Source organism: Rattus norvegicus, chromosome 3 (genome assembly GCF_036323735.1).
Source record: "Rattus norvegicus strain BN/NHsdMcwi chromosome 3, GRCr8, whole genome shotgun sequence".
Taxonomy (NCBI): Eukaryota; Metazoa; Chordata; class Mammalia; order Rodentia; family Muridae; genus Rattus; species Rattus norvegicus.
In genome coordinates, this window is record NC_086021.1 from 128,180,347 (window position 1) to 128,204,931 (window position 24,585).

General features: G+C 38.5%; 1 protein-coding gene across 6 annotated transcripts in view; it reads right to left on the reverse strand.

The window, feature by feature from the left end:
* The window catches only part of Ttbk2 (tau tubulin kinase 2), a 111,780-nt gene that overhangs the window by 35,496 nt on the left and 51,699 nt on the right, over positions 1–24,585 (reverse strand). For all 6 annotated transcript variants that reach the window (XM_006234837.5, NM_001415701.1, XM_039104949.2 and 3 more), the window contains 6 exons: positions 16,210–16,283; positions 12,095–12,235; positions 9,527–9,631; positions 3,899–3,964; positions 1,924–2,016; positions 834–959 (listed from right to left, as the gene is read on the reverse strand). In XM_006234837.5, coding sequence (XP_006234899.2) covers positions 834–959; positions 1,924–2,016; positions 3,899–3,964; positions 9,527–9,631; positions 12,095–12,235; positions 16,210–16,283 — 605 coding nt within the window. The remainder of the gene's footprint in view (positions 1–833; positions 960–1,923; positions 2,017–3,898; positions 3,965–9,526; positions 9,632–12,094; positions 12,236–16,209; positions 16,284–24,585) is intronic.

Genomic DNA, 24,585 nt, shown 5'->3' on the forward strand with positions numbered 1-24,585 from the left:
TTCAACAGCAAGCAGCAGAGTCCAATGGAAACAAAATTATTTTCTAATATATGTTATTATTATTCTCTGTGAGGTGCATTACATTTTCAGGAGTACAACTGCTTATGCATTAAGCTTTGACCAGGTTCTCTCTGTAACAAAGACAATTCAAGGCAAACTTAGCTGAATTTTGGAAAGGCTTATTAACTGTTCCCTACAGAATTAATTCAGTGGCCATAGAAGAACAAGGCCAACAACATTTACTGACTCCAGCCAACAGCACAGACAGCCTTCAACAGATATATAATGTAGTTGTACAGTTTCTTCTGGCCAAGAAATTGCTATAAAATTTATTATCATGCTCTATATCAGTGGTTCTCAGCCTACCTAAGGCTGCAACCCTATAATACAGTTCCTCATGTTGGAGTGACCCCTAACCATAAAATTATTTTCATTGCTATTTCATAACTGTAATTTTGCTGTTATGAAGCATAATGTAAATATATGTGGTTTCCAATGGTCTTAGGCGACCCCTATGAAGGGGTCATTTAACCCCCCTCTCCCCAAGGGGTCACAAACTAGGTAAATCATGTCACGAACAGAAACATTTTTTACCTAGTCAGTCTGACTAATGAGGTAAACTCCTCCAAAGGACTCTCTCATTCTCTATCTCACACATTTGCACATATTCCAATCTCCATCATCATGTTAATTTCACATTTCTTAGGCTATATTAAAATAATGTTACTCTAGGCACCTTTCAGACTTAATTCTGACATTCTTAAATCTATAATGAGTAAAAGCAAAGACTAAGAGAAGAAAAATCAGTGTAAATAGCTCACAAAGATGGTTACCTGGTAGTCCGGTTTTGTAAAATAATCCAAAGAGGAAATATGGTCAAGAAAGGTGCTGAATTCTGGAGGGAGGTGTTTCAACATGAGCCTATGGTCATACCTCTCCTTAATGGAACCTACTTGCTCCTGGAAGGGAAGAGAACAGGAAGCAAAGTCGGCTTTTCTTTTCAGGAGACTGAAGCAGGCTATGGAATCAATGTGCTATGAAGTGCTAAGCAGGAATCAGTGCTCACTAACGGCTTTCGATACAGTGCTTCAAGTGGGAAGGAAAGACGATATACCGCAGAGCTAACAGTAACATGGAGTCCATGCCAGTGAACTCAGAGTCCTTTAAACTGGGTCTACTGCCCTTTATCAACATAGTATTTCTGGTTTTCCAAACAAAATAAACTGATAATTAAAAACTAAAAGCTACAATTCACATCAGGAGAAATGCTGTCTTATAAATGTATCTGTTCTCAGTACACATAAAAAAATTATAATTATCTAATATCAGTTCACAGAAAGAAACTTCATTATACTGTGATATAATGAAGTTGCTCATAGAATTTAAATTTCATATATAAGTGGATTTTCTTAAAAACTTAAAATAGGGTTTACAACTAAACTAATACTCAAATACAAACATTATATATCTAGGCAATAGATATATGTGATTTTTTTTTTTTGTAGTGCTAGGAATTAAATCCAGGGACTTACACATGCTAGGGACACTGAGTCACTGAATCACATATCAGTGAATTTGGATTGATAGGCACGAATCAATCCAAACGTCTCTTCTACATGATATTGCAATACATTTATATAATGTTATATATGAATCATATAAATTATATAATATTTACTAAGTATATTTTCAACTGAGAAATTTTGTTTGTTTTTGTTTTTCAAAGCAAGAGTTTCTCTATTTAGCCTTGACTGTGCTGTCCTGATACTAACTTTGTAGATCACACTGGCCTCAAACGCAGAGAGATCCACCTGCCTCTGCCTCCTGAGTACTGGGATTAAAGGCATGCACCATCATTTGCCCAGATTAAGGATACATTTTTATTCTTTCCCCTATCAAAATTGACCTTACACTCAAAATTACCTTGTCCTTTATTTTCCTCCAAGGCAGTTGGCCAACCACAAACTCTACCAGCATGTAGAATAAAGACCAAAGGTCATCATGTCTTCCCATTTCCTTGGGAAATAAAAGAGAATTCATTCATATTAAATAACCATTTCTTCTGAGTGCATCACATTGTTTAAAGTCATTAAATAGATTTCCCATAAATCATCTGGCAAATATCTATATGTCTGCATAGGTACCTATTAATGCAAATGCACGATAAATATACCAAGAAATGTTTTGATATAAATATCCTACCTAGAGATGTAGTTCAGTGGTAGAGTGCTCGCTGAGTGTGTAAGACCCTGGGTTATATTCTCAACACCACAAAACCCAGCTACCACTAAGAAGCAAAAACAACAGACTGAGCTGTAACACAGTTGGAAGAGTATCTGCCTAACATGCATAAGGCCCTGAGGTCTGATACCCAGTACCACATAAAACAGGGTGAGTCTGTGCATGATAGAATCCCAGCACATGGGAGAGAGAAAAGGGATCTGAAGTTAAAGACCATGTTTGCTATTTAGTGAGTTTGAAGCCAGCCTAAAATATAAGAGATCCTATCTCAAAAATCAACCAATAAAAAAAACCTCCTAAAACCAAGAAATGCTGAAAATACAACTAATAATTTACTAATTAATGAGTGCTTTAAGAAGTAAGGGAGAGGGGTTGGGGATTTAGCTCAGTGGTAGAGCACTTGCCTAGCAAGCACAAGGCCCTGGGTTCCGTCCCCAGCTCCGGAAAAAAAATAATAAAATAAAAAATAAAAGAAGTAAGGGAGAGATGGGTCAGCGGTTAAGAGCACTGTCTGCTCTTCCTGAGTTCAATTCTCAGCAACCACATGGTGGCTCACAACCATCTGTAATGGGATCTGATGTGCCCATAGACAGCTACAATGTACTCATATACATAAATAAACCTAAAAAAAAAGGGGGGGATAAAATGTAGCTCAATGATAGACTATTTGCCTCTAGGAAAAAGGCCCTAGACTTCACTGCCAGCATTGCAAAATTTTTATTCATTCACTTATTTACTAATTTTTTAAATTTTATCAACTTTTTAAATAAAAAATGTTGCAAATAAAAGAATTCACATCAAAAATAACCAGACCAAAAGACAATTTTTAAAAATAAAAATGAGTAATTCTAAAAGGATTTTTTTCTTTCACTTAGAAATAAGAAACAGAATGTTATTTGGGCTTAGGGTATTTATTACTTTTGCTTGCAGTGTGGGGTTTAAACCATGATAGTTAAAAGCTTCACCACTGAGTTACATATATTTCCATACCGCTTGATGCACAAAAATTATTATATATTATAAAGAAAACAATCCATTAGATACTGACAGCATCATATCCACTATTAATTGTTTTTAACTGTTTGTTTGGGGTGTGTGTACTTGTGTGGGTCCTTATGTGCCAAGGCAAGCATGTAGTGACCAGGTAACTTGCTCAAGTTGGTTCTCTTCATTCACTATGTGGATTCCAAACATCAAACTCAGACTGTCCAGCTGGGGGATTAATAAGTACCATTACCTGCCAAGCCATCTTGATGGTCCCAACCCACGAATAATTTCTTAGAACAGAATCCAAGTCTTTTATTTCTTCAAACATCTATATTTTATTTTCAATATTAATACATAATTAAACAGACACATTCCCAACAGACACACTTAGCTGTTGCGTTTTCTGGCAAATGCAACTTCATTTTCTATGCAGCTGCCCTTATCTGTCATCCATTATACAACCTATCATGAATTAGTATTATGGATTCCTTTAACATTAGCATTATATAAAAATGAATTACAACTACCATTCAGGTAAACGTGTAGCTATGAAAGGGACCCGCAGCTCCTGAGCGCTTTTTTTTTTTTAACCTTTGAACTGAACTATGAAGACGTTGGTCTAATGTAAGCCATGGACAAACAGCTATAATGACCCGGATCAGATACATACCCTGTTCCGATGAGCATTGATGGATGCATAGCGAACTGTCCCTCGGAAGCCTGCCACAGCACGAGGCTACAATAAACCACACAGTAGTAAGAACCTAAGCAGCAACACAGTTTTAACACAGATCAACACCTAAAGCAATGGTAGAACATTGCTGTCATAATGAAATGTTATTTATAGTAATTTTGTAGTGAACTTTTAGAACACTAGAGAACAAATATCTCTAAATCACATCTTAAAACACTGATGTTTTAGTTATTGGCCCTCTTCTATCTGTGTTTTTAATTTCTATTTATTTGTTAATTAATTAACTTATTTATTTATTGAAAGAGTGAGTTTAGGAGTGAGTGAGTGAGTGTGTGTGTATATGTGTGTGATGCCAGAGTGGGGTATGATGAATACTACAGTGTGAATGTGGATGTCAGAGGACAAACTTCAGGAACTGGTTCTTTCCTTCCACCATATGGGTCCTGAGGATTGAACTCATCAGGCATGATGACAAGTGCCTTTATCTGCTGAGCCATCTCACAGGCTCATTTATCTACATTTTACAGTACGATGACATCATGATGGGCATTGAACTTAGGAGATGTAGCTCAGTGACATTACACACACACACACACACACACACACACACACACACACACACACACACACCATCAGATAGTTGTGTTTATGAAATATACACAGCTCTGTACATTTAAAAAAGCCAAATGTTTCCACTGACCCAGAATCATGTCAAGTACCAAAGCATCATAGCGTACACACTAATGCTTGGGTACAAATACATATAAGAATATGATAAATCACTATATAACCTGAGATGCCAACCTCGCTATATCTTGAGTATTTTATTCAAACTTAATTTGAAAGAGGTTACAACTATACTTTGCCTGTATAAGCAGTTTATGTTGGATACTTACACTAGATAATACAAATGAAGCTAATCATGGTCATAGCCTTGGACACTATAACACCAAATAGTCCAAATGCTTTTGGCTTACATGACTTTCTATATCTTGCCTTCTTAAACGTACTATAGTTCCTTCTATTACCGATTTTTTTCTGGCTCAAAATTTTATGCTTGGTATTCTTCAGACTGTCACCTCAATTCATGCTTCCTAGGGCTAGTTCTTGGAACTAAAATCTCTGCTTAGAGCAGGTACCTACTCAGAAGGATTAATTGTCCTATTGTAGATCATCACTCCTTGCCTGCATTCTGTCATCTAAAGAAAAGGATACTTATACATAAGAAGTATTATGAACTTCATATAGACATGACCAGGAAGAGCCTCTTCTGGCATATCATAGTCAAGATGTCATGGTTGTCTGTGATGGTCTCCATTTGCTATAAAGAGAAGCTTCTTTGATGAGGGGTGGTAGCTACACTTATCTGTGGGTCTAAGGAGAAGATTTAGAATGCAATAAAAAGTGATGCCAGTCTAGCAAAGTGGCAGTAATCCATTCTTTTTTTAAGGTCCATAACCTCACTAGCCCAGGAAACTGACTAGGAATGATTTCCTTCCTGTTGAGTGAGCCTTAAGACCCATTAGGCAGTTGTTAGTTGCCACTGACATGTGTCAGTTCTCACACCTTTATTCATATCTTATCATGATGGTAACTGTCACGGTTCACGGTGCTGCAGCTGGGTAGGACTGTTTAACTGTTTCCCTCCCTTGGCAGCCTGCACTGTAATTTCTGGAGCCATGGTAGTTAGACCAGGGATTAATAGATCGTGGGGATCCCAGCTTCTGCAACTCTGGCTCATGAGACATCACGGAAGAGTCGGAGTACCAGTAAGCAGGCTGTGAAGCCGTCCTTTATAAAGATGGCCACATAAAGAAGACTGGAGCAACAGTAACATCAATGGATATATTAGAGTGGAATGGGGATATTTTTCGGGGTTCCCACCCTAGACAAAGAATTAAGGGAACTAACTACTGACTGCTGAGAGGAGAATTAGCCTCTCCCAGGGATGAGCTTCCTTATTGGTTGTCCAATGCAGAATGGTCAGACTTGAAGCCATATTCACACAAGCAACAAAAACAGATTCAACAGATTGTGCACACATATACATACATATATGCATATGTATGTGACAAATATAATCAAAGAAAAGGAGGCTATCCCAAGGGTATCTTTGAGTTGGGTGCATGGCAAGGTTTTAAGGGAGAGTAGCTGGCAGGGGTTGAGGGAGGAAAGAAAGGGGAGAAGTGAAATAACCCTCTTGCAATTAAAACCATTTTTTAAAAAAATTGTAAAAAAAAAAAAACACAAAGAAAAACTTCTAAAAGCTGTAATGAAAAATGCCAACTGACATACAGAGGCAGAAACAACATAACATCCAAAACACAGAAAGTGCTAAAAGCAAACACAGGAGAAACACTTAGGATATAGATATAAGCATAGGAAACAGCCCCAAGAATTGGCACATGGGTAACATGAAACCAAAAGGATTCTGATCAGCAAAAAAATGATCAACACAAAGAACAGACACCTAGAGAGTGAGAAGACAATCTCTGTAGCCATACCTCAAACAAAGGGCTACATGAAGTCTAATAAATATCTAGACTACATGAAGAATTACAAAAAAATTAAATGTGAAAAATCCCTACTTGCCAATCAATAAATGGGGCAATACTCTGTACAGATGGCTTTCAAAAGAACTAAAAATGACAATAGGTATTTTAAAGAGTGTTTAACATGGGGCTGAGAGATTGCTCAGCACTTAAGAATAGTAGCTTTTCAGAACCCATGTCTGTTCAAAACTGTTAACTCCAGTTCTAGAGAACCTAATGCTATTTTTCTGGCCTCTGTGGTCCCAAGGCAGGTATATAGTACACATACATGAGGCAAACATCTACACAAATACAATGGAAATAAAAGTTTTTAAAGTGTATCTGTTGCCATCAAAGAAATGCAAATTAAAAGGACTGCGATTCTATCTTACCTCAGTAAGAATGACACCATCAAGAAAGCAAAGACAATATAGGCTGGCAAGTGTGTGGGGAGAAAGGAGCCTTTAATCTATTGTTGGTGGGAATGTAACCTATTGCAGCCACTATAGAAATCAGAAACAGGCTTCCCCCAAAACTAAAATTAGAACTACCAGATGCCCCAGCTAATTCATTCTAGCCATACATCCAAAGGACTCGACATTGCTCCTCATAGACCTCAGACTGGCCTTGAATTCACCCTGTATCTGAGAGTATCCTTGAGCGTCTGGTCCTCCTCCTAAGTGCTGGGTCACTGCCATGCCTGGTCTACATACTGCTTGGAATCACACCAGGTTCTCACTGATCTACGAAAACGTTCTTACAGGAGTCGACTGTAACTTCTCAGTGCCCAGTTACTTCTCTGTAACACCTACAGGAACGACAGACAACCTTACCATCGTTCATGAAGAACTTTCTCCATCTGGTTTCCAAGATTCTACCGCGGCGCTCTTGATTTTCCTCTTACCTGACTGACATTACTTCTCATAGGTCATGGTTCTTCCCTATCTACCAACATTGCTCAAAGTGTCCCAATGGCTCAGACCCAAGACCTCGTTCCTAGTCTAGCTACACCTTCTTCCTAGGTAATCTTAACTATTTTTTTTTTTTTTTTTTTGCCCTCACTTCTGGATACCGAAGATTGAACCAAGGTCTAAGTTCACCACACTGGCCCTGAGTTTACTCTGTAGTCCAGGCAGGTTTTAAGTTTTTAAATCCTTCTGCCTCAGCCTCCCATGGAATTACCGGCTACTGCTACTAGGTTCAACTAAAGAAGTTTAATCTTCTTTTTACTTGTTTCTAGATAGCCTCATAGCTTTGTTCTCACATTTTATTTAATTGCTGATATATTATCTCCTTAGAGGTCTTTCTAATATAAACCTCCAAAAATTGTTCCTGGCCTCTGCCCAGTTCTATGTCAACACACAGAATTTTCTGTGTTATCACTGCACAAAATTATATATTTAGGTCAGGTATGATCATAAATGTATTCCATTTTAGCACTTTTGAGACCTCAAAGATAGAAGAAAAAAATTAAGTTTAAAATTAGCCAAGGCTACATACTGAAAACCAGCCTCAACAATAAATAAGTAAAATTCATCTTTCTTTTTTACTAAAATAAACTTAGCAAGGTTCTTGAAATTGTCTACCTATTTATTACTGCTGCCCCAATACGTGGATTTATGATTCATATATGTGCTCATTAAATATGTTTTCTAAGTAAATCAACAATACCTTGATAATGTTCTAGAAACCAAACACCTAATATCTAGAATAGAATTCGATGTATATCCAAGTCTAATAGACTCTAAATTGATCACCTGTTTTACTAATACTAATACAAGCCTCACTATGGCTTAAATTACCAAGCACATAAGATTCTCACATTCAATGCACACCTTTGATCCCAGCACTTGTGAGGCAGAGGCAGGCCTCTGTGAGTTCAAGGCCAGTATGATCTATAAATTGAGTTCCAGAAAAGTCAGAGCTATATAATGAGACACTATCTCAAAAATATTCTAAAAGAAAAAAAGATTCTCATATGTCTAGATCTTAATTATTATGTTTAATATGTATGTATAACTAGTGTGCAGTTGGCTCAATCAAAATCAAAATGTTTTATCTTTTATACAACTAGTTAACCTGATAGAAATGAAAATCACAATGAAAAACCAAGGTTAAACAAACTCAAAGTTTAAAGTAAACAACAGAAAAGTCACAAAGTGAGATGAAGTGCCAGCAAAACAGTATGGAGAGTTGCCTGGCCCACTTCCCAGTAAAGTTGGTAAGCATTAGTTAAAAACAAACCACATAAGCCCTAGACATAGCTTTAAAGGCAAACAAATGAAATACTTTCAAGAAATTCTGTGAACATTCCATAAGAAAGGTAAGGGTCTGTGTATTCAAACCAAGACTGCTCTCTCCCACTGCCTAGCTTGACAAGACTGACTCCATTCCAAATTGCTGCAATCAGGAACACATGGCTAAATTCCCCATCAGGGCCCCACCAAGGAGTTCCCTTTTGAGAAGGTGCAGGGCTGGAGTGTGTTCCAGCTTGCTTTAGCAGCCTGGCTGGTGAAGAGATGAACAGGTGTGCTTGGTGCACTACATCTGGTAGACTCTACTGACAAGATTCTAGCTAAACCCCCTCTTAAGTCTCTTCTCAAGTTGGCCTTGACTAAGGGGCACGGTCTAGTTTGTCTTTGCTGGTCTAGTTTTGGCAAAACTCTTAAGAGGCAAGTTTAGTAAAAACCCTCTACTTGGACTTTTGACCAAATTTCTTATCCCCATCTCCCTATCTCACCACTGTGATATGTGCCTTGAGCAGAATTGCCGCCATACATAAGTTCACCAGAGAAGAACTTCTTCCTGTGTATCACAAAACATCTTGCTAATACATCACAAAGTTAAAACTCAAGCCCCCTACTGATTATATGCAGTTAACTCTAGGTACTAGTTTCTTAATCTTATAATTTACTAATCTGGCTTCAACATAAACATTCACTGTTTTTTAAATTCACTGAGCTCCATCCCCTCCTCCTATCATTCAGTCTGATACATAATTAGCATTTCTTTAAAGTGATACTAGAAATAATAGTTTAATTATCAAATATTAGATAGTAATGAAAAAGCTTACTGGTCTGACGTCACCACAGGAATTGGTAAATTGTCGGGCCAAGCCAAAATCAAGCATAAAACATTTTCTACATGTACTGGGAAAGCGTCCCATGGCGAAATTTGACTAGAAAAAGATAAAGATGGAAATACATATTACGATAAGTCAGTCTGCCTACATTTTACCCTGCATGAATTCTACTTATAGCATGTTTCAGATACATTATTGTAAGTCTATAATTTTTAACTAGGCATTAATATATAGTATAATTTGGTTGCTGGTTCTACCTCTCACAGAAAAATTAAAGCTTTTCATAGTTGAGTGTTCTTATAAATACAACCAGTGATTGAGAAAGAGTTGTTAATGTCTACCATCAGGGAAACTGAGCAAAAATAAATTTAAAGTTTCTATAGTTACATATAATGATCCAATTAAAACCAGAACTAGAATCTCTTAAAATTCTGTCTAAGTTACTGCTTAAATGATGACCCAACCTCCTAAACAAGGGGAGCTTCGAAGAGGGGAAAATACACATAAACCTCAAAGAATTTTTTTTTTTTGGTTCTTTTTTTTCGGAGCTGGGGACCGAACCCACCTCAAAGAATTTTTATTACTTTTCTATCTTTAGTTAAGTATGAGTGCTGGTCGTGATGGTACACACTTTTAATTCCAGTACTAAAGTCAGAGTCTGGGCTGATCTCTGTGAGTTCAAGGTCAGAATGGTCTATATAGCAAGTTACAGTCTAACCCTATCTTAATAAATAAGCAAATAAATTAAAAAATGTCCTATATGAGTCATAAAGCTGAATCATACTAAAATTAAAAATATAATTCAGAAAACATTCCAAAATAGACCACAGGAAAAAATTTTTTTTTCTAAAAAAAAAAAATTCAGGGTAGCCATGTGTGATGGCAGACCTTTAACTCCAGCGTTCAGGAAGCAGAAACAAGTCTTAGTTATATTACTCCTTGTCTCAAAACAAAACGAAACGAAACAGCTCCCAAATCTAAAGCCTATGTAATGTGTCAAATGACTGCAAGTTTGATAAGATAAATATGCAAATAAGGGAATTTGTAATGGTAAAATGAAAGCTGTTACATCATTGCTTGCTTTTGTTAAAAAGTATAATTTTACTTTGGAGCTTTCTGATGAAATGGAAAGTTGTTTCTCAAATAATGACAGAGAAAGGCACTGAACAACAGTAAAATACTCTATAATTGTAAAAAGGGCTCTACATTGCCAAACTGTGAATCTTTTCTACTTCAATCTCCCCATACAATAACTGACTTAAAATAAATTACTTATTCATGCTGTTTTATTTAAATGTCATATTAAATATAACCCGTTCCTAGTTTCAGAGTGGTTCTAATTCTAGAAGAACACACTTTGAAGAAATTTAGTTTCCATTTTCATGTAAACTAATTTTAGAAATGATATAATCACAGGTGGTTTTATTTTTCAAATGTACTAACATCAATTAAATTTATAAATATGGGATATCAGAAATGGGTCATCTGTCATTATGAAGAATAAAATACCAAATAAGAAGGAAGAAAAGCACATTTCAGTAATAAAGACAATGATTTCTTTTTTTTATTGGTCATTTTATTTATTTCCATTTCAAATGTTATCCCCTTTCCTGGTTTCCCTTCCCCCTGCTTCCATGAGGGTGCTCCATCACCCCACCCACTCCCTCCCACCTCACCTCCTGGCATTCCCCTACACTGGGGCAGTGAGCCTTCACAGGACCAAGGGCCTCCAGTCCCATTGATGCCAGGTAATGATTTCTAAGAAAATCAAAACAGAACAAAAAGGGGGAAAGCAAATCCTAGTTCCACAAGCCCTTAGGAGAAGATTAAGGCCATTCACTACTTGATTATTTCCAGTGAATACAATTGGTAACTTGACAAAATAACAACTAGTATCAGGAACCACAACTCAGACTTATCACTTACAAGTAAGGCTGAATAATTAGCAATGCTAACACACCTAATAATAACTGAATAATTAGCAATGCTAACACACCTAATAATAACTGAATAATTAGCAATGCTAACACACCTAATAATAACTGGCAAGCACACAATTTGTGTGTGAATGTGTGTGGGGGGACCAGAGGACAACCTCAGGTACAGTTCCTCAAGCAGGCTACAGCTGATAGGCCAAGCAAGCCCCAAAGAACCAGCTCACCACTTTGATCACTAGGGTACACCACTGTAAAAAAACAAAAAAACAAAACCAAACATGGGTTCCAGGGATTGAATTCAAGACTCAAGTCCTCAGTACTTTAACAACTGAGCCATCTCCTAGCCCCCAAGCATAAAATATTTTTAATTTAGCAAGCAAGCAACATCTTATGATATGAGAAAAGCTACTGAAAATAAGCTGTAGTTTCCCATTACCAATTTTAATAAAAAAAAAACCCTAAGAGATAAATTATTTTTACTTTTAGGGCATTAGAGAAATAAAAACATTATTTGTATTTAACCACAACATATACAGAAAACTACATTTACGCACTCTGTCTTCTACTAGCATTAGAAGTATTAAACAATAGCTTCTGTGCTTAGAACAGAAAAGGCCCCTACCGGTTTGATGTCTCTGTGAAGGAATCCCACAGAATGTATGCTTTCAATAGACTCCAGAATCTGTTTCCCGAGACGAAGAGTAGTGCTAATAGTGAATGTGCCCCGAGATTGGCTACGTCGAAGATCTGCCAGATTCCGACCCTGTGGGATCAGATAATCACTTTAAAATACAGTCCTGGTCTATGGTAAGACTGAAAACTATCTGTTTACTTATTACCACATTATAGAATGCTCTGACCGAAACAGTGAAGCTCTTGTCTAAGTAGTGATCTTCTACTTCAAAGAATATGGTCTAATAACCAAAAACGAGAATAAGCATTTTCTCAGAAGAGCCCAAGTGAGGATGCTTTAATCCCACTTAGGAGGGAGAAGAAAACAATCACGGGAGGCAGAGGGAGGGAGGGACCTGGAAGAGAGAGGGAGGGAGGAGGGAAAAGGGGAACATGATCAGGTATGGTGGAGGGGAGACAGGAGAGACTCCCTGAGGGCAAGCATTCAGAATGAATATGCAACCTCAGGGGCAGGTGGGGGGGGGTGTTGGAGGACCCTCTAGAAAGTACCAGAGACCTGGGAGATAAAGGAGGGACCTCAGATGAAATGCCCAACAGTGGGGAGAGGGAACTCCACCTCCAGCAGAAAGACAGGGCATCAAGTGGAGGGATAGGGTTGCTATCCTACAGTCAAAATTTCTGACCCAGAATTATTTCTGTCTAATAGAACTGCAGGAACAAAACTGGAGAAGAGACTGAGGGAAAGGAGGTCCAGTGACCGGCCGAAACTGGAATCCAACTCAAGGCAAGGCTCCCAGGCCTGACACTATTACTGATGCTATGGTGTGCTTACAGACAGGAGGTTAGCATGGCTGTCCTCCCAGAGGTCCAACAAACAGCTGACTAAGACAGATGAAGATACTTACACCCAACCATTGGACTGAGGTTGGGGACCCCTATGGTGGAATTAGGGAAAGGCTGAGGAGGAGGAGGGCAACCCCATAGGAAGACCACCAGTCTCAACTAACCTGAACCCTTAAAATCCCAGACATAGAGCCACCTGCCAGGCGGCATACAAGAGTTGGTCCAAGGTCCCCAACACATATACAGTAGAGTATTGCCTGGTCTGACATCAGTGAGAGAAAATGTGCCTAACCCTCAAGAGACTTGAGCCCCCAGGGGATGGCAGAGTGGGAGGGAAGGAGGAATGGGATGAGGAACTGTGGAAGGTCGGACCAGGAGAGGGGTCAATGACTGGACTATAAAACAGTAAAAGTAATAACAAAAAAATTTAAAAATTTAGTCAAGTGTGATGTGATCAAAGTAATCCAGGGGCAAAAATATTTCAACTATTTTTTGTTTGTAATTGGCATCCGCATTTGCTGATCACTGCAATGGATGTCAAATAGATAAATATGAGGAAAAAAAAGAATCAGCATTTTCTAAAAAATTGTGTGTGTGTTTATGTGTGTGTGTGTGTGTGTGTGTGTGTGTGTCTGTCTGTCTGTCTGTCTGTCTGTCTGTCTTTATGTACATGACAGGGAGTGCCCTGGGAAACCAGAAGATGACATTTGGTCCCCTGGAGCTGGAGTTAAAGATGGTTGGGGTTCTGGAAACTGAACTCTAGGCCTCTGGAAGAGTAGCAAAAGCTCTAAACTACAAAGCCACCTCTCACCAGCCCTATGGATAACCATGCTGTGAGGAACCATGTTCCTAAGTCATCATGTCTTGCTTTATCCTTGCTACTAACAAAACAGACTTGACTCTTCTTCCTCTTTTCTCCTTCTTTCCTTCCCTCCTTCCTTCCTTCCTTTTTCCTTCCTTCCTTTTCCTTCCTTCCTTTCTCCTTCCTCCTCTTTCTTTTCCTCCCCTGCCCCTTTCTTTTTTCTGATATGCTTTTGTGTAACCCAGGCTAACCTTGAACTTCTTGTGTAATCAAGGATGACATTGAACTGATCTTGCCTCTATATTCCGACTCTGGGAATGCCAGTGTGCACCACCATGCCAAGTTTATGCATATGCTGGGGATTAAACCCAAAAGCCAGAGATTCATGCGTGCTAGTCGAATGCTCTACCAATTAAGCTACATCATCAGCCCCTTAGACTTGACTATTTTTAAAAATATAAAACATAGATATGTTTGTATTTCATTTGTATTGGCAATGATAAACAAAAAGCAACCTAAGGGAGGAAAGGGGGTCATAGGGCTTACAAGCTTCAGGCGATCTTTTTTTTTTTTGAGAAGTCAAAATAGCAACTCAGTCACATCACATTCACAGTCAAGAAAAAGTAAACAAACACATCTTTGCTTGGGTCCTTAGCTAGCTTTCTTTTCTTTTTCAATGTTCAGGAAATCCTGCCTAGGAAACAGTGCTGCCCACCAAGGGCTAGGTCTCCCTATATCAAAGAAAAATCAAGACATCCCCCACAGGAATGCTTACAGGCTAACCAAATCTAGATAATTCCTCATTAAGACTCTTCCCAGGTGAGGCCAGGTTGCATCAAGTTAAAACTAACCAGCACCAATATACAAAGCAGTATTCCTCCTCACTACCCAACACATATTCCCTACAAGTTACTTACATTTCCTACATCAACTTTTTTTTTAAATAAAAAAGAGTAATTATACCCGCTTCATATAATTTTATGAGGACTAAATAAAATCCATATGAAGTTTCTGGAATACTGCCTGGTATTCCACAAATGCTAAATACTGCCATTATTGGCAAATATTATAGGAAATGAAAGGCTATGAAGGCCAAAATAAAAAGTTAAAAGAAAAAGCAGGTGATGATATGAACATTCAGTTGAAACATGAGCTAGACATCGGGGAGGGAGTTGGTACAGGACATCTGAGGAACTCAGAGTAAGCAATGATGGAGGTCATCTCTTACATAACTATTTCTGGCAGAATTCCATTTCTGTGTGGTTGTTTTCTATCAATACAGCCTTGAGACTGGAGGCAAGTGTCCCTGACTTAACCTTTGCCTGTGCAGCCTGTGTACTATGTCCACCAGTATCTGGGCAGGCATGCTATCATGAACCTGGATGTCTGTAACATCTGCCTGCCTGTTAGTCTGTATGTTGGTGAATAAAGTATATTATATATGCTTAAAACTTCTCATATTCTCTTTAACCTCCTATTGTTCTATGACTCTCCCTTGTCCTTGTTATCACATATAGCTCATATTAGCAGCCAATTTTAGAGAAAACAGGGAACATATTAATGAACTAAAAAATGTCAAATGGCAACCACTTCAACACATCAAAGTACGCTAAACTGAGATGGAGAATCATGTAAGAAAAGCTTCAAGGGCCAGTGAGATGGCTCTGTAGGCAGAAGCACTTGCTGCCTGACACCCTAGGATCTACATGGTAGAAAGATATAGTTTAAAGAAAGGGTAACATATCTTTAGGTCTAAGTCAAATACTGAAGAGCACTGGAGAAACAGGAAAAGCCTTTTGAAGAGAAGAGGAGACATTTAGGCCTGGGTGTATGAATTTAACTCACTGGCATGTAAGTACTGTGAAGGAAAATAAAGAATCCAAATATCTAAAGAATATGAAAGTCTGAAGAATATGAAAGGAAACTGAGAGCTGGCCACATTTGATACTTGGAGGTGACCACGCTGTGTGTGTCCAGAAGACAGGCAGTGTCAAGGACAACAGACCAGCTTTCTCATTCTCCCTACTGGAGCTCGGACTCCCATCTTCTCTTTCTGAGCTCCTACTCCTCAGCCCATCTCTGATCCTGTCTCAAGAGGAAGGAGCAACGCTTGCTGACAGAAAGAGAAAGCACTCATCCTCTCCTTCAACTATGCTTACAATCTTAACACCATGGCTGGGACTTGAAAGCGTGAGTGGAGATCTAAAATGCCCGAGGGAGAAAAGATAAAAAGGGAATGAACACAGAAGAGTAAGGCTTATACTGTAACCCACAATATATTTGAGATTAAACATATGCAAATGATACATATGACAACTAATAAAGTTGCATTTTAAAAAACAAATTTCATTTGTTCAGTATACATAAGAATTCTGTCACTTCTTTCTTCATTATTTACTGTAACTAGGTATTTTGATCAAAACTAAAAGATTTTAAGACATATTTTCAGGGTAACATACCTGCAATTGCATGACCACGTAGTTGAAACGGTCATTTCTCCCACAACCAATAAATCTACAAACATGGTCTTTCCCTGGATGAAAAGAGAAAGAAAAGAGTGGGAAAAGATGTACTATGATTTCTCTTTTTAAAGGTTAATAAATTGGATTTCTGTGTTGTATTTTATGACTTAATATAAACTATATAAAATGTTTCGAGAATATAAAAAACAAGAAATTTACATTATTTATTTTAATCCACCCATTGCCAGGTTCTCCTCTGTTCCTTGCATACTCAAATAAATGGTTAATGAGTAAGTAAAGAAATAAACTAATAAGGGAATAAAAAAAGGTGCATTATCCAGAAAGGAAAATATTTAGAAAGTCACTAAAAATTACTCTGAGCAGATGCAGTGAGGGCTATGTTTAATTTACTTATTTTACACACATTCTGACACACACTTTTTACATTACTGCAGCAATTACATGACCTTTCTTTTCTCACTGAATTGGATGAGCCTAGTGCTTTTCAACCCAAGTTTAACATGTGAAATCCAAGGAGATACTGGCTGGGATATATAGAGGGACTGAGAAATGCAGGAAAAAAAACCTGAGCCAGTCTCTTGATTTTTAAAAAAGTATACTTCCATCCCAAAAGGCAACCAAGTCCAGGAAGTTACCAGGCAGAGAGCTGGGGGCAGATGCAGACTGAGATGTAGAGCTGAGGCACTGCATGGAGTCTTGTGCTCCATGGAGAAGGAGCTCAACTGTATGTGTAGGTCAAGGTTTCCCACTATGGCTACTCATCAAAACCACCCAGGAAACAAAGATTCCCAAAGGCCACACTGGCTTACAATCTATATGAGAAAGATACAACTTTTCAAAATTCTATAAAATAGCTGAGGACAGGGCAGAGGCAGAAAAGTTTAAGGCTGGGCTCCACTACATGAGTTCAAGGCCAACCCGGGCTAAATGATGAAACTATCTTAGAAGATGAAAATAAAAACTGTGTAAAAATAAAGAATTTTTAAAATATAAATCTGCAACTTAGAATATAAATCAGCATGAACAAAAATCAAGGAAAAACCTTCAAGAATACCCTGACAGGAAGAAAAATTCTGAGACCAAGTGATAACAGAAATGATAAGTTCCACAGAAAGCTCAGGAGATGAATCAGGGGCTGTGTGACTGCTGTGCAGTCATGAGGACCTGAATCCAGATCCTAAGCACCCACATAAAAATCCGGATGTGGCTGTGCACATCTGCATGTGACTCCAGTGCTGGAGAGGTGGAGACAGGATTGTCAGGGCTTGCTGGGCAGAACTCTGACTTTCACCGTTTTGTAAAAGGAGTGAGGCAAAGAGCAATAAGGGGGCTGCCTAGTATCTTCTGATGATCTATTTACTCACAGCGTGCATGGTGGGCACACTCGCGCGTGCACGCGCGCACGCGCACACACACACACACACACACACACACACACACACAAAGCATTGGTTACTCATATAAATAATTAGGCAGTTATGAGAGATGAAGAGGTAGAGAAGCCATTTATAAAGGGTAAATACAATGAAACACTGAGGGTGGACAACCTTTGAAGCTAGCTTATAAAAATAACGCAGAGCAAACACTAAAGGCTAAAAAATAAAAAAGATTAAAATAAGTTTCAAAAGTAATCTGTCCACTTAAAATAAAATACACCTAAGACTTGCTTTGGCCAATAGACACAGATTCCTGAATGCTGGAATTTCAAGTCTATTAATTTGTTTGTTTTGTTATTCTGTTTTCAATCTGTTACTACACTGATGATAAATTAGCAACCTTTTCCTCAGCTTCAGTTACAAAAAAAAAGTTTTAATTAGTCAATTTGTTGTCAATACTTTGAGAATCCATGCCCAAAGCTGGAAATATACTGATGTGAATACAGCATTTGCAAGCATGCATCAAACCTTAACACTGTAAAAGAACAAAATGAAACAAGAAAGATTCATCTCCCACCACATCTCCCCTCTCCCCCTTTTTCCTTTTTCTTTCATATAAAGGCAGGGGTCAATCATGCCTCAGTCTTCAAACTGTGGGATTTCAGGTGGACTACTGTGCCCGGCTTTTTGCAACATGCACTTCATATCAAAGACATTCCAATCATATAAAAACAAAAGACAGTACTAGATTTAATAAACTAGATTAAGTACTAGATTTTTGTTGTTGTTGTAGCTCTTGTTTTTTGAGACAAGATTTCTCTGTGTAACCCAGGCTGGCCTCGAACTCCAGTTGCATTTGCCTCTGCCTCACTAGCGCTGGGATTAAAGGCTACCACTTCCTGCTTCCCACCCCATGCTTGTCTGTATGCTCTTTAGCAGTACTGGGGACTGAACCAACTACCCTATACATTCTAGGCAAGAACTCTGTGCCCAACCTTTTACTTCACTTCTCAAGTTGAGGCCGGGGTCTCACTGAGCTGCACAAGAGCTCACTGAGCTTCTGACCCTCCTGTCTAACTTCAGAGTGACAGGATTATAGGCCGGCGTTATACACTTAGCCTGAATTGCCCTGCTTTAAAAATGAAAAACAAATATAGATTTAAATAAACTATTGATTCTTTGTTGAATAATTAAAACATGGCTAGTGGCAAATTTTTTAGTACTTGTTAATACATTTCTATCATTTAGGTAATAATTTTATTTCTCAAACTTTATAGTATAATTACTATTTCTCTTCTATATTTACTTATGCAATTAATGAAACTACTTAATAAAGTTGGCTCAAAAAATGTATGTGTTTAGAACAGCTACGATTTAATGACAACAGTAACTCTTCAGATGACTTCTGTGGTACCCAGTGAAAGCTGAGGCCAGCGAGGAGTGCAGGGAGCACTTACTGTCCTAGTACCTAATGCACAATCTAAGGACTAGTGAGACAGTATTTACAAGTGAACAGACTAAGAGAAACAGTAGCTAATATGTATGATATGTAATCATTTATCCTGTTTTATACATTTTTACACATTCGAATCACATGATAAGCATTAGCATTTTCTTTGTTTCTCAGATACAGAAGTAGAGGACTGGTGAGGTTAATCACTTAGTCCAAAACAATACAGCTAGAAAATGATGGTGCAATTTGATTCCAAAGCTTTTATTCTTTAAAAAAAAGTTATATTTATCCATTTACTTATTTATTGGATATGTGTGTCTGGCACTCATGCGGAGGTCAGAAAACAACTTGTGACAATCAGTTCTCTCTCAAGTGTCTAGGTCCCAGAGATGACACGCAGGCAGTAAGAGTTGGTGGCAAGTACCTTTACAAGCTGAGCCACCTTGCTGGCCTTAGAAAAACCTTTATTCTTAACCATTATGTAAGAAATTACTGAAACAGATCTTAAACTAGGTAATATCTGGTTAATAATATGAAGACTAACCTGAGTCTGGTGGCACAGCTATCTGAAAGCCTAAGAGTAATGACAAACTCAAGACCTGCCTGGGTTTCAGACTGAGCGAGAAAGGCCCTGCCTCAAAACACAGAGTACAGACAGGATGGTGTGGACACAGCTCAGTGACAAAGCTTTTGCCTAGCATGCATAAGGCTGAGGTTGAACCCTTACACCTCCCGCATGCAAAGTAATATTGAAACTAAAAGGGAACACAAAGGTTGCATACATATGTATGTATATAAGCACATACTATGCATATACTATATACAATCTACTATGTCTACTAAACTTATTATATACACACCCAACACTAAAATTAAGTATTAAGAATACAAGGTAAATTAAGTTCTCCACTCAAATTCACAGGTTACATATGAGCATAAAGAATTAACAGAGTATGAGGCTATTACATTATAAGGTACAGTGAATGCACAGAAAGTCAAAAAGTTTTACTCTAGAAGACAAGTAAGTCAATTACTACATTTTAAGTTTATAAGAACATTTTAAGATAATAGTATTAAGATTTTACACGTAAATAGTTTCAATCATCCATAAAGAACAAAACAATTTATGTCAGTTGCCAGAAAATGAAGCTAGAGATTGTCTTATTAAGTGAAGTAAACAAGACTCTGAAAGACAGCGTGCTCTTCCTAATATGGCACCCACATGTGCACCTGTGCATGTCACTTTTTCATGCTGTGACACAACACTGGATACAAGCAGCTTAAGGAGGAACAGGTCTGCTTTGGCTCACAGTTGGAGGAGACAAAACATGTGAAGAAGCCATAACAGCAGGCGCAATGGACAACGGATCACACTGCGTCCTTTGTCAAGTAGCAGAAAGAAGTGCATGCCCAGAGATGTGTTCCTTAACAGTTCTAGACCCTGACAAGCTGACAGTACTAACTACACACACATCTAGCCATGCTTCTGAATGCATCCCCCCCTCAACACCAAAACAGATACATAGTTTATAGATTACAGTAGAAGGGTGACTATTTCAGGAGATGAAGACTAACTAGAGGAGAGAAGGGAGAGTGGCAGTTGGTAACAGAGGTGATGAGGCCAAAGCACCATTTATAGTAGAGTGAAAATGTCATTATTCAATAACAATGTTTTAAAAGAATACATTTACGATGATCAGAGCTGACAGGGTAGAGACTTAGGGGTTAAGGTAAACTAAGGCAGAAGGCATGAAAAGTGGCCTGAAACCTTGGACACTGAGTTTTTCTTCATTGTTAATCAATCATACTAGACTTACAGTCACCTTCTGTGAGGGCATTTGCACAAGAGTAACCAATGCGGAAGAACTTAGCATTTTATGTGAGTGGCACTATCCCATATTGTGATGGGGAAAAGGCAGGTAAAATAGGAAAGCAACAGCATTCCTCCTCTCTCTCTGCTTTGTGGACTGAAGTGAACTGCTCTGCTCCACTACACCCTACATGACCACAACAGACACCCCCAAGACCACGAGCTCAAGTAAATTCTTCCCCCCTTACATTGTTTGTTATGTATAAGGTCACACACGCTAAAGAAAAAGCACATGCCAAGGTGCTGCAATATAAACTAGGGCAGATCCTCTGCTTCCATGGTCAGCAGCTCCAGAATCGCCCAGACACCAAATTTAAGGGTGTGCAAATTTCATATAAAATTGAACTGTACTGCATATAACTACTATGTTTATCCTCCTTGATTCTTAGGTTAACTAATCCAATGTAAAGCTTAGATGTACGGATGGGATATTGTTTGGGGAAGATAACCAAGAAAAAATGCTTGGTTCTGATGTAACTTCTTTTTAAATGCAAGGTTACACCACATAATTCCAAAAAAGGGCCACCTGTCTCTGCCCTAGCATGGGATTAAAGATGTGCCTGCCACCACATCTGGTTCTCTTTTTCCTAAGAAAAGGTAGCCCAGGCTAGCCCTGAGCTAAAATGCTGAAGATGTGCTGGTTTAAGTGGTACTGGGAATCAAACCCAACTCTGACCCATGGTAAGGTAAGCATTCTACCAACTAACTCAGTTACACCTACAATGACCAAGAATCCTTTTTTTGTTCATTTGTTTTTCAGATATTGTCTCTCTTTGTAATCTTGGCTGTTCTGGAATTCATAACACAGAACAGGCAGACCTCAAAGTCACAGAGATCTGCCTGCCTCTACCTTCTGAGTGCTGGGATTAAAGGTGTGTGCAACCATGCCATGCAGCTTCCAAGAATATTTAATCTCAAACTGGTTAAATCCATACATGTGGAACTAATGGATATAAAGGACTGAAGAGAAAAGGGATTTTAGAAGTAGACCCATATAGGAGCTGTGGTGGACTGGGAATTGAACTCAGGACCTCTGGAAGAGCAGTCAGTGCTCTTAACTGCTGAAAACATCTCTCCAGCCCTACAATGTCCTTATAATAAACCAGGAAACACTGCTTCTCCCAGATCTATAAGCTATCCTAGCAAATTAGTTGAACCTAAAGAAGGAGCCACAAGAGCCTTGGTTGGTAGCCAGCCCATTAAAAAATATGACAACCTATTGCTTGCAATATGGTGTGTGAAGCTGAGTCCTCAGTTATGAGAACTGATGTTACCTTATAAAACAAAACACGGTATACACAGTCAGGGACAGTGTCTCAAGCTGAAGATAAGAGCAAAGTGCACTGCATTCCTCCGCTCACAGCCTCATCGTGCAATTCACATTTGACTCATTATTAGATAATGGACAAGGTAAAGAGTTATCCAGTATTTTTGAGCATAAAGCTACATGATCCAGACTGTGTTTTAGAGAAGCCATAGATGCTATGATAGCAGCCACAGGAGTCACTTAACCAATGACCTAAGGATAAAGAAGGTTGAAGTGACTCACCGGAGGTAAGAGTTTCCTTTCAAAGTTTTCAACTTAAGAGTTGAGGAACGGACTGTAGTTACAGCTCAGAGCTAGATCCTAGGCTAGATTCACAAACAAGTAGATTAGACAGGGAGGGGCTCAGGTAGAAAGTGAACTGAGACATTTAGCTGTCCAAGGAAGGTTTAGTTTAAAAGAACTAGGCCAGCTGCTCATGATGGTGCATGCCTTTAGTCCCAAGCACTCCAAAGCAGAGGCAGGCAGAGAGGTCTATCTACAAAGCAAGTTCCAGCACAGCCAGTGCTGTTGCACAGAAAATGTATGCTGATGTTGTTATGCAGGTGAAGGCAGACACAAGATAAAATGAGGCCTGTCACTGGACGAGAAGGAAGGGAGGAGGAAACAGGTTTAGGAGAGGGAGAGGCAGAAAGGAAGGAGAAGCTACATTGAGGCAGAATAAATGACCCTCACCATGCATCTCTACATAGATACAGGTTGTTATGAATATTTCTTAAGGGATGGATTTCTATAGGCAAGTTTATCTTATCTAGGTAGGCGGTTTATATCTTTATGAATTGGTTGTGAGTTTATTGTGTGGATCTATTGTGGATTGAAAATTTAACATATAAATCTGATTGTTGGGTTGCAGTTTGTTGAGTCTTGATTTTACTGGGTAGCTGGAATCAGAGAGTTTGCGGCTAGTAGATCCCTGTCTGTAGCCTGCCTTTTCTTTCCCTTTTTGTTTGAGACAAACATGGCCTCATTGTGCAGCCCAGGCAGGCCTCCTCAAACTTAATACATAGCCTAAGCCTGGCATCAAGTTTTGTTCCTCTTGCCTCAGTCTCAAAGTGTAGCGATTACAAGTATGAGCCCACACGCGGCACCCTGGCTTCATCCTAATGGTATCCTGCAAACAGACCTTTTAATTTAACACAGTATAATTCATTGTTTTTTCTCCTTTCATGAGTCATGATTTTAGTGTCATCCTGGAAACTTCATTGCAAAATCAGATCATAAAGAGTTTATTCTGTTTTCTACAAAATATATCGCTTCTTTAAAAAATCCTATTTAGAGGATTCACCTTATCTTTTATAATGTGTGGTTAGGTTGAAGTTTATTACTTTGCATTTGAGTGGTTATAGTGCTGGATTGATCTCGAGGCTTTGCAAATCCTGGACAAAGACTCTAGCCCTGAATTCCACCACAGCTCCTATATGGGTCTACTTCTAAAATCCCTTTTCTCTTCCACTATCTGTATGTCTATCCATTTGCCAGTGCGATCTTGATTATGCTTTGCATTGGTTTAAAACATTTCCTTCCTTTTTTACACTTATATATCTTAATTGACAAACATCTTACGTAAATATAATGCTTCCAAATACAAACACATTGTGAGCCTATGTCAACAAGCTGACATGCTGTGTAGCATCACACATGCTCAGTTTTGTTGTTAACATAGGACTTAAACTTTTATCTGTAGAGCAGAGCAGTAGTGGCTCACACCTTTAATCCCAACACTTAGGAGGCAGAGGCAGGAGGATCTCTGAGTTCAAATCTACCTGGTCTACAGACCGAATTTTAAGAGAGTCAGGGCTATACAGAAAAACCCAGCCTCAAACAAACAAACAAACAAAGACTTATCTATATAAGGTTTTTTTTTATTAAATTGTTTTAGCAATTCTAGGTCTTTGTCTTTCTTTCTACAGAAAATGTTTCTGGGAAGTCCAGTGCAATGGCTGTACAGCTATAATTACAGCACTTAGGAAACAGAGATAGATGGATCAAAAATTTGAGGCCAGCATGAGCTAACGAAGTGAGTTCAAGGGCCTTCTGAGCTCCAAATCAAGACCTGGAAAGAGAAAAAAGAGGAAACAAGGTAATCTAATCTGATTCTTTGTTTCTGCTTCAGTTTGCTTTGAGGCAGATCTTAATAGCCCAGGCTGGCTGTAGACCTCACATAAACATGACTTTGAATTCCTGACCCTCCTGCTGTGCCTACACTACCATTCCCAGCCTCCTTTGGTTCTTTCAATAGTACTCTATATTCTATACCGCAGATCAGAAATTTTATATTTTTTTTTACTTTTTGAAATTATGTTTTAATTCAGTCTTCGATTGTTCATTA